This window comes from Manis javanica, chromosome 15, assembly GCF_040802235.1.
Source record: "Manis javanica isolate MJ-LG chromosome 15, MJ_LKY, whole genome shotgun sequence".
NCBI lineage: Eukaryota > Metazoa > Chordata > Mammalia > Pholidota > Manidae > Manis > Manis javanica.
Window position 1 is genome coordinate 61,662,817 of NC_133170.1, and position 21,713 is coordinate 61,684,529.

Here is a 21,713-nt window from a genome sequence, read left to right on the forward strand (position 1 = left end):
TTGCCCACACTTTGACATGCCCTCTATACCACGGTGTAGAACTCATTGGAGGTCAGCACACATGAACTGCTTTTTGAAAAAAATTTTTTTATTATTATTATTATTTTTTTTAATTTTTATTAAGAGAAAGGAATATTATCAGAAAATAGTACCTCCATAGCCGATCATCTGACACCCTTTAAGTGATCAAAATTAAGGATATTTAAAGCATGCGTTAATCTTTGATTTACCAATAGTTTTATCCTATCAAGGAGTAATCCCCCTTTTCTTTCTTTCTTTTTTTATTTTTTTAATTAATTTATTTTTTTAATCTTTGTTCTACACTTACATGAAGAATACTATGTTTACTATGCTCTCCCCTATACCAAGTCCCCCCTAAAAACCACATTACAGTCACTGTCTATCAGCATAGCAAAATGTTGTAGAATCACTACTTGTCCTGTCTGTGTTGTACAGCCCTCCCTCCCCTTTCTCCCTCCCCCCCCATGCCTGCTAAACTTAATACCCGCTTTCTTCTTCCCCCCACTTATCCCTCCCTGCCCACCCATCCTCCCCAGTACCTTTCCTTTTGGTACCTGTTAGTCCATTTTTGGATTCTGTAATTCCGCTGCTGTTTTGTTCCTTCAGTTTTTCCTTTGTTTTTATACTCCTCAGATGAGTAAAATCATTCGGTATTTCTCTTTCTCCACTTGGCTTATTTCACTGAGCATAATACTCTCCAGCTCCATCCATGTTGCTGCAAATGGTAGGATTTTCCCTCTTCTTATGGCTGAGTAGTATTCCATTGTGTATATGTACCACATCTTCTTTATCCATTCATCTACCGATGGACATTTAGGTTGCTTCCAATTTTTGGCTATTGTAAATAGTGCTGCGATAAACAGGGGTGCATCTGTCTTTCTCAAACTTGATTGCTGCGTTCTTAGGGTAAATTCCTAGGAGTGGAATTCCTGGGTCAAATGGTAGCTCTGTTTTGAGCATTTTGATGAACCTCCATACTGCTTTCCACAGTGGTTGGACTAATTTACATTCCCACCAGCAGTGTAGGAGGGTTCCCCTTTCTCCACAGCCTCGCCAACATTTGTTGTTGTTTGTCTTTTGGATGGCAGCCATCCTTACTGGTGTGAGGTGATACCTCATTGTAGTTTTAATTTGCATTTCTCTGATAATTAGCGATGTGGAGCATCTTTTCATGTGTCTGTTGGCCATCTGTATTTCTTTTTTAGAGAACTGTTCAGTTCCTCTGCCCATTTTTTAATTGGGTTATTTGTTTTTTGTTTGTTGAGGCTTGTGAACTCTTTATATATTCTGGACATCAAGCCTTTATCGGATCTGTCATTTTCAAATATATTCTCCCATACTGTAGGGTTCCTTTTTGTTCTATTGATGGTGTCTTTCGCTGTACAGAAGCTTTTCACCTTAATGTAGTCCCACTTGCTCATTTTTGCTATTGTTTTCCTTGCCCGGGGAGATATGTTCAAGAAGAGGTCACTCATGTTTATGTCTAAGAGGTTTTTGCCAATATTTTTTTCCAAGAGTTTTATGGTTTCATGACTTACATTCAGGTCTTTGATCCATTTTGAGTTTACCTTTGTATATGGGGTTAGACAAAGGTCCAGTTTCATTCTCCTACATGTAGCTGTCCAGTTTTGCCAGCACCATCTGTTGAAGAGACTGTCATTTTGCCATTGTATGTCCATGGCTCCTTTATCAAATATTAATTGACCATATATGTTTGGGTTAATTTCTGGAGTCTCTAATCTGTTCCACTTGTCTGTGGCTCTGTTCTTGTGCCAGTACCAAATTTTCTTGATTACAATGGCTTTGTAGTAGAGCCTGAAGTTGGGGAGTGAGATCCCCCCTACTTTATTCTTCTTTCTCAGGATTGCTTTGGCTATTTGGGGTCTTTGGTGTTTCCATATGAATTTTTGAATTATTTGTTCCAATTCATTGAAGAATGTTGCTGGTAATTTGAGAGGGATTGCATCAAATCTGTATATTGCTTTAGGCAGGATGGCTATTTTGACGATATTAATTCTTCCTAGCCACGAGCATGGGATGAGTTTCCATTTGTTAGTGTCCCCTTTAATTTCTCTTAAGAGTGACTTGTAGTTTTCAGGGTATAGGTCTTTAACTTCTTTCGTTAGGTTTATTCCTAGGTATTTTATTCTTTTTGATGAAATTGTGAATGGAATTGTTTTCCTGATTTCTCTTTCTATTGGTTCATTGTTAGTGTATAGGAAAGCTACAGATTTCTGTGTGTTAATTTTGTATCCTGCAACTTTGCTGTATTCCGATATCAGTTCTAGTAGTTTTGGAGTGGAGTCTTTAGGGTTTTTTTATGTACAGTATCATATCATCTGCAAATAGTGACAGTTTAACTTCTTCTTTACCAATCTGGATTCCTTGTATTTCTTTGTTTTGTCTGATTTCCATGGCTAGGACCTCCAGTACTATGTTAAATAACAGTGGGGAGAGTGGGCATCCCTGTCTGGTTCCCGATCTCAGAGGAAATGCTTTCAGCTTCTCGCTGTTCAGTATGATGTTGGCTGTGGGTTTATCATATATGGCCTTTATTATGTTGAGGTACTTGCCCTCTATTCCCATTTTGCTGAGAGTTTTTATCATGAATGGATGTTGAATTTTGTCAAATGCTTTTTCAGCATCTATGGAGATGATCATGTGGTTTTTGTCTTTCTTTTTGTTGATGTGGTGGATGATGTTGATGGATTTTCGAATGTTGTACCATCCTTGCATCCCTGGGATGAATCCCACTTGGTCATGGTGTATGATCCTTTTGATATACTGTTGAATTCTGTTTGCTAATATTTTATTGAGTATTTTTGCATCTACATTCATCAGGGATATTGGTCTGTAATTTTCTTTTTTGGTGGGGTCTTTGCCTGGTTTTGGTATTAGGGTGATGTTCGCTTCATAGAATGAGTTTGGGAGTATTCCCTCTTCTTCTATTTTGTGGAACACTTTAAGGAGAATGGGTATTATGTCTTCTCTGTGTGTCTGATAAAATTCCGAGGTAAATCCGTCCGGCCCCGGGGTTTTGTTCTTGGGTAGTTTTTTGATTACCGTTTCAATTTCTTTGCTCGTAATTGGTTTAACTTTTGTGTTTCTTCCTTGGTCAGTCTTGGGAGGTTGTATTTTTCTAGGAAGTTGTCCATTTCTTCTAGGTTTTCCAGCTTGTTGGCATATAGGTTTTCATAGTAGTCTTTAATAATTCTTTGTATTTCTGTGGAGTCTGTTGTGATTATTCCATTCTCATTTCTGATGCTGTTGATTTGTGTTGATTCTCTTTTTCTCTTAATAAGTTTGGCTAGAGGCTTATCTATTTTGTTTATTTTCTCAAAGAACCAGCTCTTGGTTTTGTTGATTTTTGCTATTGTTTTATTCTTCTCAATTTTGTTTATTTCTTCTCTGATCTTTATTATGTCCCTCCTTCTGCTGACTTTATGCCTCATTTGTTCTTCTTTTTCCAGTTTCGATAATTGTGATGTTAGACTATTCATTTGGGATTGTTCTTCCTTCTTCAAGTGTGCCTGGATCACTATATACTTTCCTCTTAAGACTGCTTTCGCTGCGTCCCACAGAAGTTGGGGCTTTGTGTTGTTGTTGTCATTTGTTTCTATATATTCCTTGATCTCTATTTTGATTTGTTCGTTGATCCATTGATTATTTAGAAGCATGTTGTTAAGCCTCCATGTGTTTGTGAGCCTTTTTGTTTTCTTTGTAGAATTTATTTCTAGTTTTATTCCTTTGTGGTCTGAATAGTTGGTTGGTAGAATTTCAATATTTTGGAATTTACTGAGGCTCTTTTTGTGAGCTAGTATGTGGTCTATTCTGGAGAAAGTTCCATGTGCACTTGAGAAGAATATATATCCTGTTGCTTTTGGATGTAGAGTTCTATAGATGTCTATTAGGTCCATCTGTTCTAGTGTGTTGTTCAGTGCCTCTGTGTCCTTACTTATTTTCTGCCCAGTGGATCTATCCTTTGGGGTGAGTGGTGTGTTGAAGTCTCCTAAAATGAATGCATTGCAGTCTATTTCCCTCTTTAGTTCTGTTAGTATTTGTTTCACAAATGCTGGTGCTCCTGTATTGGGTGCATATATATTTAGAATGGTTATATCCTCTTGTTGGACTGAGCCCTTTATCATTATGTGGTGTCCTTCTTTATCTCTTGTTACTTTCTTTGTTTTGAAGTCTATTTTGTCTGATATTAGTACTGCAAGCCCTGCTTTCTTCTCACTGTTGTTTGCTTGAAATATGTTTTCCCATCCCTTGACTTTTAGTCTGTGCCTGTCTTTGGGCTTGAGGTGAGTTTCTTGTAAGCAGCATAGATGGGTCTTGCTTTTTTATCCATTCTATTACTCTGTGTCTTTTGATTGGTGCATTAAGTCCATTTACATTTAGGGTGACTATTGAGAGATATGTACTTATTGACATTGCAGGCTTTAGATTTGTGGTTACCAAAGGTTCAAGGTTAGCTTCTTTAGTATCTTACTGCCTAACTTAGCTCGCTTATTGAGCTGTTGTATACACTGTCTGGAGATTCTTTTCTTCTCTCCCTTCTTATTCCTCCTCCTCCATTCTTCATATGTTGTGTGTTTTGTTCTGTGCTCTTTTTAGGAGTGCTCCCATCTAGAGCAGTCCCTGTAAGATGCCCTGTAGAGGTGGTTTGTGGGAAGCAAATTCCCTCAGCTTTTGCTTGTCTGGGAATTGTTTAATCCCACCATCATATTTAAATGATAGTCGTGCTGGATACAGTATCCTTGGTTCAAGGCCCTTCTGTTTCATTGCATTAAATATATCATGCCATTCTCTTCTGGCCTGTAGGGTTTCTGTCGAGAAGTCTGATGTTAGCCTGATGGATTTTCCTTTATAGGTGACCTTTTTCTCCCCAGCTGCCTTTAAAACTCTTTCCTTATCTTTGATCCTTGCCATTTTAATTATTATGTGTCTTGGTGTTGTCCTCCTTGTATCCTTTCTGTTGGGGGTTCTGTGTATTTCCATGGTCTGTTTGATTATTTCCTCCCCCAATTTGGGGAAGTTTTCAGCAATTATTTCTTCAAAGAGACTTTCTATCCCTTTTCCTCTTTCTTCTTCTTCTGGTACCCCTATAATACGAATATTATTCCTTTTGGCTTGGTCACATAATTCTCTTAGTGTTGTTTCGTTCCTGGTGATCCTTTTATCTCTCTCTATGTCAGCTTCTATACGTTCCTGTTCTCTGGTTTCTATTCCTTCAATGGCCTCTTGCATCTTATCCATTCTGCTTATAAATCCTTCCAGGGTTTGTTTCACTTCTGTGATCTCCTTCCTGACATCTGTGATCTCCCTCCGGACTTCATCCCATTGCTCTTGCATTTTTCTCTGCATCTCTGTCAGCATGTTCATGATTTTTATTTTGAATTCTTTTTCAGGAAGACTGGTTAGGTCTGTCTCCTTCTCAGGTGTTGTCTCTGTGATCTTTGCCTGCCTGTAGTTTTGCCTTTTCATGGAGATAGAGATAGTTTGCAGAGCTGGTGTGAGTGACAGCTGGGAGAGCTTTCCTTCTTGTTGGTTTGTGGCCTTCCTCTCCTGGGAGAATAGCGACCTCTAGTGGCTTGTGCTTGGCAGCTGTGCGCAGACAGGGCTTCAGCTACCTGCCCTGTTGGTTTGGAGTTTATCTCCGCTGTTGCTGTGTGCATGGCCTGGCTGGGGCTGCTCCTCCAAAATGGTGTAGCCCCATTGGAGGGGTAGCGGCCGGGAGGCTATTTATCTCCCTAAGGGGCCTCTGTGCTCCCTGTTGCCCAGGGGTTTAGAGTGCCCAGAGATCCCCAGATTCCCTGCCTCTGGGCTGAGTGTCCTTTCCTGCCCCTTTAAGACTTCCAAAAAGCACTCTCCAAACCAAAACAACAACAGCAACAACGAAAGAGAAAAAAAGGGGGGGGGGAAATGCGCGATTTTCTTTGTCCTCAGGCGCCGGTCTCAGGCACCCGCTCACCGGTCTTGCTGCCCTGTTTCCCTAGTATTGGGGTCCCTGTCCCTTTAAGGCTTCCAAAAAGCACTTGCCAAAAAAAAGGGGAAAAATGCGTGATTTTCTTTAGGACTTAAGTTTTTGACTTCTCACATTTCAGTGTCAGGTACTTATTTTCTGATCCCTTGTTTTTAGCTGTACTGTGAGGTCAGCACTGATCTAGGTAGTCCTTGGTATCACAATGTTCAGATGAGGCAAAGATTCTAGGGGCTGAGCTAGAAGAAGGGAAGATGGCACTCTTTTCAGTGCAAGGTGGGGGCTGAGGGCAAATGGACTAAATTTAAGCATTTTTTCTCAGCACAACTCTTAAGTTTCTGTTTCAGAAGTTCTCAAATGTACGTTGACTGAATAGACTGCTGGGGATGCCTCTGAAGCCACCTGTGGAGAGGCTGGATGTTGCCCTGGGCAGCATCAGGTGATCTCAGTGCAAGGCTACTTCCTCTGGTCAGAAATCTGGCTGTGAAGCACTTAGGAGACATTAGATAATGAGGCATGGCCTGGGACTGAGAGTTTGAAATGTGGTGCGTTGGGATTGTAGATCTTCCAGTCTCCTATGTGCACAGAAGCTGTGGACAGGACAGGTGCTGTTTTAGGAAAGTCTACAGTGTGGACCCTTTTTGTCAGTTTTTCCTTCTGTTATTATTTGGTTGGTTGCATGGGAACTTGTGGGCGCTTTTCTTTATCTTTTTGCTAAAGAATGTAGCTTCCTCCAACCTTGTACTGAGACTTACAGACGTGTCTGGGCATTATACATGGAAGGGATGGCAGTGCCTGATTCCTTTTGTGGAGAAGCTCCTCTTATGGAGAAGTTCATGTGGGATGGTCATAAGTATTCCGTGTCACTCAGCTCTTTGTTGACTTTTTGCTCTTTGAGCGGAATCAGCCTCTCCTGAGGCCAGTCTAGATGGATGTCCTGACCCTTACTGCTTCATTTCCAAGAGGGGTTGCTGGGTGAGCCATGGTGAAGTCTCAGGCTATCTTGTGAGGGGATAAGAGCAGAGGCAACACTACCCTGCCTGCCACTGCTTGTCCCTGTCCCCAAGCCATCACCTCCTCTCCCTCTGCAGTGACATCCTCTGTGCACACATTATCACGTGTTCAAGGTTGACTGGGGAAATCATAGCCATTCAGGGGATTTTATTTTTTCACATAATCTCTGTCCAGTGTGTCTCTTCTGAAATTAGTTTGTCATTTTAAGCAGAGCAAGAAAAGAATATCTTGTCAACATTAACCATTTTTTTTAATCAAAGAATTTCAAATATACACAAAGGCAGAGAATTTTACTTACTCACCTATAACCTAGATTCAGCAGCTACCATGGTTTTGCTGCATTTGCTTTGTTCTGTTTCCCTCCTTGCTGGAGCATTTTAAGGTACATCTCAGACATGATGTCATTTCATTCCTACAGACTGCAGTGTACGTAATAGTCCAGACACTTGTTTACATAGCTGTGATACTATCACCACACCTAACATAGTTAACAATACTCCTCATATAATCTGATATCCAGTCCCTAATCATGTTTCTTCAGTTGTCTCCTTTGAGCACCTGGCTTATTTGAATCAGATTCCGAAGAAGGTCCTTATGTTACATTTGGTTATGTCTCCAGTCTCTTTACTCTGGAGCAGCACTCCCCCTCCCGCCTTTTCCATGCCATGTACCTGTGGACTGCCTCACATTTTGGTATTTTTCTGCTTGCTTCCTGGTAGTTCCTCTATCCCTCTTAGTTCCTTCATATAAAAATGAGCTCTGGTTCCCTCTTTTGGCAAGAATGCTGTGAGGTGATGGTGTGTGTTTCCTGCTACCTGGGGCTGGAAGGCGCAATGATCTTGTGGTTCCTCTGTGAGTTTCACCCACTCAGATAAGCACCGGGGCTTAGGTGCTGACAGCCTGACCCTCACAAAGCAGAGTTCCCAGTGGTGCTTTCACCTGCTGTTTTGCTCATTTCCTACCACAGTGTGATTTAGGTATTCCGTAAGGGTTACATATTTACTATGTTGTTGCATTACCTCAAAAGAGAGTTCATAGAAGAAAGATGGGAGGAATGCTGACCCTCCTTTTAAATTGCCAATTTTCAGGGTAAAAAATTGGTGCCCTAGGTTCTTCCAGTTTTGTCCAGAGCCACAAGCCTCTGTCTCCTTGCCTGTTTGTCCCTCTCTTTCTTGCTCTGCTCCCCTCATTCACCACACCTAAAATCATCTTGAGCTCATGAGGTTTATATATTTAATGTGCATTTTAGTAGACGGTGTTCCTTATTCCTTTTGATGCTCAGTTATCCCATGTTTGGCAGATGGGGGTTTCTTCATAAATGGGTATCTGTTGTTCCTTGGCACAACTCTCTTGCTTTCTGACGTAACAAGCTGTCCCAGGCTCATTTTGTAAAATACTTCTTTGGCCCTGCAATAAGCTGCTCCTCCAAGGATCCCTATGCTTTTTGGTGGAGGTACTCCACCAAATGTAGGGGAGGGGGCTCCACTATCAGCTGTTACTGCTTCCAGGCCTTTTTGCTGGAAAGAGCTAAAAAAGACATGAGTTCAAACTGATATTTCTAAATCAGATTTTATGTTACAGGATTTTTTCCCTTAACTTTAATTTTATTTTTGTATCATTTATCTCATATTGAATCTTGGTTCCTAACAACACTAACATAATATTTGGTTGCGTTATCCTACTTACAGAAACACCAGTGTGATTAAAACTAACAAACTACTGAAAAAAGTTTGGTTTTTTTCTAGACATGTATTTTTTCTAGACAGTGACTGTTTTTGTTGAAATTTTGGGTATCTAGTTGAATTTCATAGTTCACACTTCCACCTAGAATTAGTCCAATTTATTTTGTCATTTTAGTGTACCCTCAATCAACCTGTACCCTACCTCTGTATGGAACATACTGTTGAAAGTATTATTTTAAGATCTGTTGGTTTCATTTAATTAATTAATTAATTGAAGCATCACTTCCTGAGTATAGGATACAGGAGATGAAAGATTGCTAATACATGATCCTAAGCCTCAAAAGATTTCAGATCAAGTATTTTGGGACTTCTCTCTTCTTTTATTTGATCATCATTCTATTTGTTGTGTATTTTATCCCATGTTGGTTGTCAAAAGATTGGTAATAAGCCATTGGGAAATGTCCCTTTATTCTGCAAGACCAAACTGAAGCAGGACATGTCTGTGGAGGAAGAGAGGGACATGTCTGAGAGGGAAGAGAGGGTGTCATAAAATATGCTATAGATGCATTCAACAAATATTAATTGAGCACCTCCTCTTTACCAGAATGTAATAGTGAGCAACAACAGAGTTCCCTCATGGCATTGACATGCTAGTATAGAAGTCGATCAAAACCAAGAAACTATAATTAAAAGTTCTGTGTGTTTTCATGGAATCAAATAAGAAATTAAGATAGAGTCTTAGACAGGGGCCTTCTTTACAGAGGGAGGGACAGCTGACATGCCAAGCCACACATAAGGTGAGGGAGAGAGCATCTCAGGCATGGGGAACAGCATGTACAAAGGCTCCAGGGCAGGTGCCAGCTTGGGGTGTTTGAGAACAAACAGAAGGCAAGGTCATACAGGACCTGGGGTATTCTTTTGAGGGTTTGGGTTTTATTTTAAGTACATCAGGAAACACTGAGACCAGTAAAGCAAGGAAATGGCATTTAATACCCATATGTCATATTCTTTCTGTAGATTGGAGGCTACTCAAATAAGATGTTTTAGCTACAGAGCAGCAACATTATCCCTTCTGAAGTCAACATGGAGAGAGCTTTCCTCCTTTCTGTAGGACTGTGCTGCTTATGCACATTTAGGTCTTCAGAGGAGGGTTTTCTTTTTCAATAATAATCCCTTGATGTTCAGATAATTACAGTAAGTGTTGTAATGGGATTGTATATTTGGGCTATGAACAGGAGCATGATATCTGCAAATTCTCTTCTTCAGACCTGCGAAGTCAAGAGACACGTCTCTCTCGAAGATAAGAAAGCTCCTTCCTCAAGATCAGAAAAGGTCTGTATCTCTGCTCTCACACTGACATAAAGTTCAACATGGAACCAGTAGCAATTTTCTGGACAAAAAAGGCACTTTCAGTGTATTTATTTGTGTTTCTGTTACAGGAGGATACCTATGTAGGAAATCCTCAAAAGGAAGGTCGGCATACCTGGACATCAAGGAGCTTGCTTCTGGGAAGGCTCCTGTCTGATGTGTAGGAGGCAGAATGTCATACTGACTCTTCAGAAGGAGGCCACAGGGGATCGAGAGCAACACACAGTATCTCCTCTTCTACTACAGGGGACACTGTGCAGTCCTTTTCCTAAAAGTGAGAAGTACGAGATTGTTCTGCAAGAGGAAGATTCCAGGGGCTTAGAAGCGCAAAAGTTTACCCCTTGGGAACTCCTTGGAATGTTGACAACTCAGGATCTAAAAGAAAGTTCTGTGTTAATGAGTTACAGAATTCACGTGGAAGTAAATGTCACTTTATAATCAGTAATAATCCTGAGTGAGGAGCACTATGCAGGAAGAAATCTTCCATAGAAAGTCAGGCAGGGAAAAGCTTAGGCTAACCGTAAAACTACCAAATCGAGTGAGCCTGAGATAAGTGGCCACAAAATGGCCAAATAAGAGACTTTATGAAATAGCAATCCTGGAGCTATAGTAATTGTAAGGAAATTTTCTCCTCTAAATTACGATACCAAATAGGAAAAATGATCTACAAGTGCCCCATGTGTAGGGAATTTTTCTCTGAAAGAGCAGATCTTTTTATGCATCAGAAAATTCACACTGCTGAGAAGCCCCATAAATGTGACAAGTGTGATAAGGGTTTCTTTCATATATCAGAACTTCACATTCATTGGAGAGACCACACAGGAGAGAAGGTCTATAAATGTGATGATTGTGGTAAGGATTTTAGTACTACAACAAAACTTAATAGACATAAGAAAATCCACACAGTGGAGAAGCCCTATAAATGTTATGAGTGTGGCAAAGCCTTCAATTGGAGCTCACATCTTCAGATTCACATGAGAGTTCATACAGGTGAGAAACCCTATGTCTGTAGTGAGTGTGGAAGGGGCTTTAGTAATAGCTCAAACCTTTGCATGCATCAGAGAGTCCACACCGGAGAGAAACCCTTTAAATGTGAAGAGTGTGGGAAGGCCTTCAGGCATACTTCCAGCCTCTGCATGCATCAGAGAGTCCACACAGGAGAGAAACCCTATAAATGTTATGAGTGTGGGAAGGCCTTCAGCCAGAGCTCCAGCCTCTGCATCCATCAGAGAGTGCACACCGGGGAGAAGCCCTATAGATGCTGTGGGTGTGGGAAGGCCTTCAGCCAGAGCTCAAGCCTCTGCATCCATCAGAGAGTGCACACCGGGGAGAAACCTTTTAAATGCGATGAGTGTGGGAAGGCCTTCAGCCAGAGCACCAGCCTCTGCATCCACCAGAGGGTGCACACAAAGGAGAGAAACCATCTCAAAATATCAGTTATATAAAATGTTTGCTAAGAGTTAAAAATCTTAAAACCCATAAGTGCCACTAGGAAGGAAACCCTGTAAATACCTACATTGACCCAAGAAATTTTTACCACTAGCCCCAGCAAAACATTCTTTTCAAAGAGGCATACGTGAGGTTGATTTTTTTGATTCAGGCCAAGTGTGTTCCACAACTTGACTTTGAACCTGAAATTCCTCTAAGTGCCCTAGATGGGCGGTGAGGTCCCAGTGCTGAACACGTGTGTCCTGGGATTCCAGCATGATGCCTCAGTAGTTGAAATACTACACAGGAAACCATAATTGTCACCCAGCCTCCCGAGTCACCTTCTGTCTATGCTTTACCTAAAAGTTACCCCAGAGACTTCCCCTCTGGAAGCTCATGCCCTTCTTTTGATTCAAGCATACTGGTTAATGCATTTGAAAATGGATAGCCCCCACTAAGATAGTGTTCTGGTATTTCTGAGGTTACCACTTGGTTGTGCCCCTACATATCTTTCCATATGTCCCATTATTTCTGAATCCACTTTACCTAATGTCCTCAAAATACCCATAAATATCCACCCCTTCCTAGATGGCATAAGTTCCACTATAGATTTTAGGTGGCTTGTGATCCCCTTTAGCCAGCCTGTCAGAAAGATCATTGGCAGAAATACTTGTCCTTGAATTTTCTTGAACTTTTTAAAAACTTTTGTGGATTCTGCTAATCACTGTGTCTCTACGTTAGACTTAATTTTCTAGTGGCTACATCACATATTTTTAACTTGAATTTTTTTGGAAATAGCCGAATGTAAATAGCAGGGAGGGAGAAGCAAGCAAAATTAGGACTTTTCTCCATGCAGAACTGCCCTCTTGGGCTCCTTTTGTAACATATAGAACTCCTTATTAGCTAGGGGAGCCCGTGGAAGTGGTAGGTAGGAGGAGTCACTAATAATAGTCGCTGTTTCTGTAATTTTGGGCAATAACATGTAGGAGTCCTTGACACCTGTTCATTGAAGATTATCAATTCCTTTTTAGGCATGAATGTCTATGTTAATCCTTTTTTTTTTCATTCATTCAACACATATTTATTGAACACCTCCTATGTGCCAGGCACTGTGCTAGGTCCTGGGAATGCCACTGAGTAAGACAGACAAGGGCCCTACTCTCATGGAGTTTACTTCTGATGGAGGAGGCAGATGATAAGTAAACAAATAATGTAGTTTGAGATAGTGATTAAGTGCTATGGAGAAAATAAACTAGGGTGATTTAGGGGTGGGGTGGGGTGGGGGTGGGGGCAACATTAGCTAGTGGTCAGGGACGGCCTTTCTGCTGGGTGGTGGTGGAGTGGAGAGCAAAGACAAGAAACACCAGATGGCAGAGTAGAGGTGCTGTGGTGGGGCGGCCCTGACGTGCATTTGGAAGAGAGGCAGCCAGGAGCTGGAATGCGGTGAGCAGCAGGGAGGGGAGAGAGACTGAACTGCTCAGTATCCTGACATTTAAAGGCCTTTTTTTTTTTTTTTTTGGGCTAGATTGATACTAAAAACTCATGTGGAGGAACTCAAGGAATGTTTAGAAGACCAAAAGTCCCCAATGACAAGAACAAAAAGCAACTAATTTTTAACATTGTTTCTCTTCTCATTCCTGTTTTTTCATTGATTTCCCACATGTAGTCCTTTTGCTCAGGAAGTCTTTGGGGAAATTAAGGACCTTTGAAGCTCTGAAATGGGTGATCAGGTTAGTGGTGTCTGTCAACTGTCTTAAGAGGCTGGAAAATGAACTACCCAAAATAGTCATTGAAATACTGAAACAAAGCTTGATTTTTCTCTTTATATTTGAATTAATTTCTTCTGTTTGACTGGAAGGGGTTTTTGTATAACTAAACCTCAAGGCATAAAGGGGATTTAAAAGGAGCACATAATTTAGTGGATGGGCCATGAAGCCAGAGATAGGATTTGGGGGGTAAGTTTGTCACTGTTGGGACAACAGACCTCTAACCCAGACCTCTCTGTTAACAAGCCTTTGGGAAGTCACTCCTCAGACATTTCCTCCTCCTCAGAGAGGGGTACCTTCACTATGTGATAAAGCCCCTTCCAGGCCTGAATTTCTTGACGATTTACTGTAGTGTCTTATCACTCTTTCATATCACAGTAGTGTGGAGCATTAGAGAAAAGCCTAGACTTTTAGTTGATAGAGAGCCAGTTGAAATATCATTGATAGAATTTTAGTTTTAGGAAAAAATTGGTTTGATTTCTAGCTTTATTACTATTAGGTATGTGAACTTGGGCAAATCGCTTAATCTTTGAGTCTAGTTTTCTCACAAAATGAGGATATTAGACTAAATGATTTCCAAGTTTCCAGCTAGTCCTAGAGTTCTATATTTCTACATAGTTGAATTATTTTATCATGCTGTTGCTGGGAATATGACTAACACTTTTGAAGCTACTAATTTTATGTCGAGCTTTAAATTCCATAATTGTTATCTTTGGAAAATATTATTTGACCTACAGTATGTCCAAATCAATTTAATAAAATCACTTTATAACAGGGTTCTGTGCTTAACATGAATGGGGGGTCATCGTGTATGTGTGTTGGGGGGGTTGGTTTGTGCCCTATGCCTAGAGTGACCATATAATTTATTGTCCAGACTGGGCCCTGAGTACAGGAGCTAATATCAATACTAAATGAGGACAGTAGGCCTAATCTGGGACTATCCCAGCAAACCAGGGTTTGAGAACAGCCTGGCCCAGGGGTCACATCCCAAGCAAGTAACAAATGACTGAATTGTGTCAGAAGTTGCAAGGTCTGGCAGACTGGAGAAAGTATGGTCCTTACTTGGCTTTAGCTCTTTCTTTCCATGCTGGAATACATGCTAGGGTTCCCATATGTTCTGCTCTTTTAGGAAAAAAACTTAGCAACCTAGATTTTACATTAAATTTATGGATTTTTAAATGTTGGCAATGAATTCATGTTTCCTGTGTGACCCACTTTGTCGTTTGTATTATCTGCCTGGTGCTGATAGGCTTTTATTTCACGTTGCAAGACCTTCTCCAGTCCCTGATGACTGAAACCCCCTCCTGATGAGGCAGGACATGCTCTTAGCTGAAGCCATGGTGGTCTGTGTCCCATGCCTCACTCCCAGACTGTGGTTCTGGAATCTGCTAGCTTTGAGGGACAAGGCTGCATTACACTTCCACTGTGGATGTGGAAGCAGCCAAACTGGCCCTTTTGATATGGGAGTGGGGTGGGCAAGAGTGGTCACACAGGGCTCCAGTGCCACCTACGGTCACTCTTGCCTGGTGCCTGCTAGGACTTAGGGTGTGAGAGAGGTATGTCAAGGCTGACTTCATAGTTTCTAACTTGGGATCCTGAAGTGAGTTGCAAATTGCATCTTTAAGATTAGAAGAATTCTATCAAATCTGAGAGCCCAGCAACATTCAGATGGGCCTCTATGAGATGTATGCCCAGGCTTGTTGCAGGCCACCTTGAGGAAGCTGCACAGGGATCTTTGTGTGTTGTGTGAGCTTGGACACAATGGCTTCCAAGGGACCTTCCAATTCGTGGTTCTGTTATCCTAAAAAATACAAAATGATTAAGCAGTTTTTCTGTACAACTTGCTGTTATTCTCAGGAATTTAGAAAAAAATAGGTAAATGGAAAGCAAATACTAGAAACATGAAGAAAAATACTCAGTGATAAAACTAAACCCTTAGGGAAGAGATGAAAAAGAGCCTGATGCCATGCCATGGCAGGAGCCAGGTATACGTAGCATTGGCAAATGAAGGTACACTTGAGGGGTAAGGAGATGAGGAGGAAGGGGAGGCAACTCGCACTCTGTGACCCTGTGGAGTTTAACTTCTCTGGACCTCAGATTTCTCATGTGTAAAATGGTTTTGAAAATACCTATCTCGTGAGATAGTTGGGAAGCTAAATACAATAAACACATATGAAGTGCCTAGCATTTAGTAATACCACAGAAAAAAATAGTAATCCTGGTTGCCTCTTAAGGAAGATGAGTCATGTTATTTGGAGTTCCTTCTGCTCTACTGAGCACTACGGTGGGTTTAGGTGCCTGAATTTGGAGGTAGGACCTGGAGAGGGCTAGTGGTTCCACACAAGAGAGAGGAGAACCTGAATGTCCTAGGACAGTCTGGGATGAGAAGTTAAAGACCAACTGGAGAAGGAGTGAAAGGGGCATGGCGGGGGGGTGGGCGACCAGGAAGTAGGATGGTGAGAGGTGCACGCCTTCGTGTGCAAACCTTGATGACCCCAAAATCTGAAGTTTTGGGAGGCTTTCTCTGAGTGGGCTTAACAGAAACTAGTGGAAGGACTGAGTGCCTTGTCCAGGCTGAAATGGGGCAGGACATATGTGTGGCACATAAGTAGATGTTGGAGCCAGAGGAGGGTGGCCACAAGGTCATAAGTGCCTAGGAATAAGGAGAAGTCTTTGGGAGAGCTTCAGGCTTCCAAGGCTGTGTTTACCCAAGTCCCTTCTGGGCAGGGAGGCTCTTGGGTATCTTTGTTACCACTCCTCGAATATGTAGGCAGAATAATTTTAAAATCATAAGTTTCAACATTTATATTCCTATGTTATATTTAAAAATAATAAGAACATAAGCAAATCCGAAGATCCCAAGGCCTTGTGCTTATTATATGTCAGCAAGAACTTGGCATAGTCCTTGATGGAAGGTGACTAATACCAAAGTGCTTTTATTCAGATTTAAGCATATGCAAATAAAATACATTTTTAGAGTAAAAGCAGGTACAGATTGCTCCCATTGATTTTCAGGTGAATATATACATTTTATAGACTCTGTTTTGTGTGTACCCTGCCAATTATACTTCCTAAAAACTACAGAAAATGGTTTCACTTGGAGCATTTTCATCTTCTTTTGTGTTGGCCCTGATCCAGGTCTTCTATGAATTGTGAAATATGGTGAAATGAAATACCGTGAAATGAAAATGCAGGTGAGAACAGCTAGGCATTTCAGGGGGACTGGCAGGGAGTGGGGAGAATTGGCCATATAAGCAGAAACCGCTGGACTGACCCCCAAGTCTGTGTCTTGGTTGCAGAGGAGGCAATTCTTGCTGTAAAACTGAGGTTCCCAGTGCTTGTGTGGGTTGTATTTAGATTCTCAAATAAAGCTATTCATATTACTTGGTGTTGGGTCTTCTGTGTCCCATGTCATTTACCTGGAATACAAGCGTAAGACAGTATCTCTTCATTAACATCTAAATCAATCATCTTGAGCCTCCATCCTGTTTGTCCCTGAAATGTTCTTACTCCTGGCCCTCTTCTATCCCCATGGGCCCTCCTCCTCCTTTTCTGAGATAAACTCAAGCCCCGCCAGGGCCTTGTCCAGAGGGTGAGACTGTCTCTAAAGTCCTGCAGAGTGAAGTGGAGATGTGCACTGGGGTGCCAGCAGGCAGTGTCTCCTGCAGCTGTGGCTGCTGGGGGGCTGTTGAAAACAGTAGTGTTTGGAGAGAACTGTGAATCTCTATGTATTGCACACCAAGACAGCTCACTGACCAAGTACATCAGGAAAAGAAAGAAAAATACAAAAAAAGTACCAAATAAAATGAGTAAATTCAAACATAGCATTAATCATAGTAAATGTGAATGGGATATATTTACAGGCATTTTCAAGTTGAATTACAAACTTCACCACAAATATGTGTATGGGTTGATGACAAGAGACCATCTAACATAAAGAGGTGATAGCAGTTTGCAAATGAAGGACTGAAAAAACATCAGGAAAGTGCTAACAAAAAAGTAGTGGTGGCACTGTCCATTAAAATAGAATGTCAGGTAAACATCCGTTTATGAAGGGAGTAATTTTGTCCAGAAGAGAAATAATTACATGCTCTTATTTGGCTAACAACAGCTTACAAAGATAGTGTATGTTTTTAGAACTACAATGAAAACTTAAGTAATTCCTAGTCACAGCAGGAGATACTAATCTGCATCTCTCAGAAATATGCAAAAAAAAAAAACTAGACAAAGGATTGTTTGATTAGCACCATTAGAAAATTGATCTGTCAGCTCTCTGAACTTTGTGCCAATAAACTTTCTTGGAATATTTACAAAAATTGACCATGTTAGAAAATCTCACTAAATTCCAAAATGTGGAAATCCCACAGGCCACATTCTCTGACTACAATGTAATTAAATCAAAGTTGCTGAGACAAAAAGCCTGTCTACTTGCATTCTCTATAAAATAACAAAGCATCTTCCCCTCCAAATTAATGGCTCCAAGCAAGTACCCACCCTTCAGGATGGATGCGATGATGACATCATTTAACAGCTTGTTGGATGGGACAAAAATGAGCAAAATTTATCACCTTAAATTCATTTATTCTATAAATATTAAAAATAAACGAAGCTTTCAAACTAATAAGCAGGGGGCGTTTATTGAGTTTCTGTTATGTCCTTGTTCCTCTCTCCTGTTACTGTTCTGAGTCATTTTGAAAATAAGGATAACTTTCTTGGTCATTCAATTTTTGAAAATTTCCATGTGAATCTTAAGAGGTTGTTCAGTTATGCCTTCTTATTTAAAAAAGTGTTTAGATGCTTTTTATCTTTGTTCCAGAAGAGATTGTGTAGCACCTAGATCAATGTCAGTGTTCCTCCACACTTGCCCAGAGTAAAGGTAACCTCTGGTTTTAATATCTTGATCATTGGAGCTTTAAAGGTGTACTTTTGAAGGTGTACAGCTCCTTGGCATAGCCCCTTGACATGGAGCTTACTAAACCTGTCAACATTCTACTTTTTCCAAGACTATTCAGATTTTCCCCCTCATTTTTATTAATTCAGTTTCCCAGAAAGATCATTCTGATTTTGGAGATCTCAAAATGTATTTCAGAGATGTACATACTCTAAATTCTTAGCACTTATTGGCACCTTGATTAATAGTCCTTTCTTATACCTCCCATTGCATATTCTATTTTCCTTTTTTAGACTTAATGGTTATGTCTCTTGTTTTTATTACCCCCCCTTCACGTCCTAAAGAACCAGATCCTGGATTTGGTCATTGATTGTACTGGGTATTTTCTGTGTTCTCAGTTATACTCCTTTTATTGCCATTGATCACATCCTCTTGCTTTCCTTAGTTTTATTTTGTTATTTTCCTTTAACTTTTAGTTGAATGCTTAATTTTATTTCTTGTTAAATAATAAATACATTAAAGCTATAAATTTTCCTGAGGGCAAAACACTTCATTATAACCATCATAATAAAACCAGTAGTTAACACTGTGGTCAGAGCTTCAAACCCTAGCCGTTAGTTTTTGGCTATATCCCATAGGTGTTAAAATGAAATGCCCTCATGGTCACTATTTTCTAAACCGTGTTGTAGCTGCTTTCACCTCTTGGATCCAAGCATTATTTAGAAGAGTTGATTTAATGTTTTCAGGTTTGTTTTACCCCTTTTTCATTAATCACTATAGAGAATCTGGCCTGTACAATTTCTGCTTTAAGAAACACAACTTTTTTTTTAAGTTTTAAAAAATCAGCCTTCTTCCTTGGACAAAGCAAGACCCACCAACATTGTATGTTTGAGTTCTGGGATACTTTGCCCCTAGAGGAGATGACAGCATATTTTGTTCCAGGCCAGGTGGATTCCCTGAGTGCCAGGAGCTGAGCCCCCATATATTCAGTACTTCAGAGGTAAGAGAGCCCCAGTTGGGGTGGCTGCCACGAACTCAGTGCTGGCCTCTTGGGAATGAGAAAAAGGTCCCCATGTGGGCTTGTTCCAGAGCAGGAAGAAGGGGCCTCCAGTGTTTACACAATTGCAGAGGCTCTTAGAGTTAAGGGCCATGAGGCCAGTAAAGAGCAGAGGACTCTCCCACAGAAGCCAACCCTGGTGCAAGCAGGCTTGAGTGGAATTTGATTCCCTTTAGGCAAAGAAATGGGTTTCTAGATTCTTAAAAGTTACAAAGTGATTGATACCTTTAAACTCATTCAATGTATTTGTATTATATTTACTTGTTTCTACTTGATCTAGAAAGTTTGGAAGGAATTATTTTTCACTATGATTTTGGTTTGGTTAATTTCTCTGTGTATTTCTAATCCCATGCTGTTCATTGGATAAATGCCCATGATTTAATTTTCAGTTGTACTTTTATGGAGGTAAAATACCAGTCTTCACCCTGTTAAGTGGTGTTTGTTTGAGTTCCACGTTACTCATGTCTATATTAACACATATGTGTATATCCTGTCTTTTCCCCAAGAAATGATCTCCTATACACATACCATAGTTTGATTTTCATTCGGCGTGCATTATATGGCCACTTGATGTCAACACATTCAGAGCTCATCTTTCCTTTAGTGACTTGTTTTCCACTGCATGTCACCCATCCTCTGCTGATGGAAATTCCCCCAGGTTTTCTCCTACTATTTTTATGCATAAATCTTTGACTTAAATCTTTTAAATCTTTGTTTTTTTAAGGACACTGGTAAAGCTCAGTTAAAAAACATCTTCTCATATGGCTAGCTAGTTATCCTATTATTGAATCTTCTCTCCACAGATTTAAAATGCTATTACAAGCCAAATTCTCATATATATTTGGATCTATTTCTATTCCATTCAGATAATTTAAATTACTGTACCTTTATTATTTGTTTTAATATTTGCAAAGCCAGCTCCTCTATTATTCTTCTCTAAATATTGTCATTCTGTTCTACAGTGTTTATTACCTTTAGACTTCAGTGTCATTTTGTCTTACCTGTGTCTTACAAACAACAGGATAATTTTTCTGGATTGGATGTTCATTCTTCCTTTTGATAAAGACAACACATTTTCTCTCTTTTTTGCTAATTTGTTGAATGAGTAGTGCTATTGTCAGTTGAAAGGAAAACAAAAATGTGGTCACATATTTATTATTTGGTTCATCACCCTTTCCTTTATAATGTACATAAAATAAGCTTGAAATTCAATTCCTCATGTGATGAGAAATCTCATTATTTTGGGGGATGGGACAACTTTTTTGGCAATGTTTTTACTGTGGTATATTTATATTTCTTACACTGCTGGCTCCCACTTTCCCACTGTTTCAAGAGTTCTCACTCTCACTCTCTGCATTTTGACATTTATGGACTCCACTGTCCTGTGTTTTTTCCCTAAACCTCACAGACTCATGCTGTGTATGTGTCTGTGTGTATATGAACCAATCCCCTTTAATAAATCTCTTTCTATATATCTCTATATATTCTCTTAATTCTGTTTCTCTGGGGAACTCTGTCTAATGTACCTCTAATGTGTTTAGGGCTTGGAGCAAAAGTACAAATGGAAACCCACATCCCATCCGTCTGCATCTTTAAAAGCCATAAATCAAGTTAACACAGTGTTCTAATAAAATATGTTCTAGTCTTCTACTGGAAGGCTGCTCAATTCTAGATTGCTGTGACTCTTCAGAGTTCCATGCTAGTCATGGCAGTCCAGGAGGGTGGACACCCCACCCACAGTCCAAGTCTTCCGCACCCCCCACCCCAAGCTGCCCCTCTGTCCAACCTCAGGCTGGAATGTCTATGCCAGCAGCCTGCTCTTAAGAGGGTGCACTGGAAGAAAAGTCTAATGCAGGCCCTGTGAGCAGGTCTGGGCTGTTGGAAGGAAACTCTCAGGTTGGGGTATTTGGAGCTTGACTCTCCCTTGGTCCCTAAGAGGGTCCCCTCTTGACCCCTCTTGACCAGGTCCCAGGACAGTGCAGACTTGACCGTGCGCCATCGGAGATTTAGTCAGCAAAGGTATCAGGTAAGACCAGTCTGACCGAAATTTCTGCGGCGTGTGAATAAACAAAAATAGTATTTACCGAACAGTCATTTTGAGGAAAGAAAGAAATGGAATCCAAAGCCCATGAGCTCCAGCCTTTGATCACATGTCTTGGGCATCAGCTTGTTAGTATTTTTGGGTCTTTTTTCAGTTTCCCTTGTGTTCAAACTTCATGTTGGCCAACTTGTTTGACCTTCCCCAGGGTAAGTGGTGGGAAGACATGTGAGTAACTATTTTCTGCATGTTTCTATCTCCATGAAAATGCTTATCAAGATCCTCAAGAGATCCTTGGCCTGCAAGTTTCCTGGGGAACATAAGATTGTTGCCAACCTCACATGCTTGAAGCAGGGAACCCTTGGCGGCTTGAGAGGCCACTGTCGTGAATGGTTTGTGCTCCCATCAGCGCATTAGTTTCGACCATCATCTCATCTTTTCTCTTTCTCTCTCACTCTCAGAGAA

At 40.6% G+C, this 21,713-nt stretch overlaps 2 protein-coding genes across 4 annotated transcripts in view; both read left to right on the forward strand.

Moving 5' to 3' along the window:
* ZNF664 (zinc finger protein 664) overlaps nt 1–14,038 on the forward strand; it is a 51,063-nt gene extending 37,025 nt beyond the window's left edge. For both annotated transcript variants that reach the window (XM_073222325.1, XM_073222324.1), the window contains 2 exons: nt 9,967–10,032; nt 10,140–14,038. In XM_073222325.1, coding sequence (XP_073078426.1) covers nt 10,728–11,513 — 786 coding nt within the window. In that variant the 5' untranslated portion in view covers nt 9,967–10,032; nt 10,140–10,727 and the 3' untranslated portion in view covers nt 11,514–14,038. The remainder of the gene's footprint in view (nt 1–9,966; nt 10,033–10,139) is intronic.
* RFLNA (refilin A) overlaps nt 1–21,713 on the forward strand; it is a 227,290-nt gene that overhangs the window by 37,021 nt on the left and 168,556 nt on the right. The gene's annotated exons all lie outside the window — the stretch shown is intronic.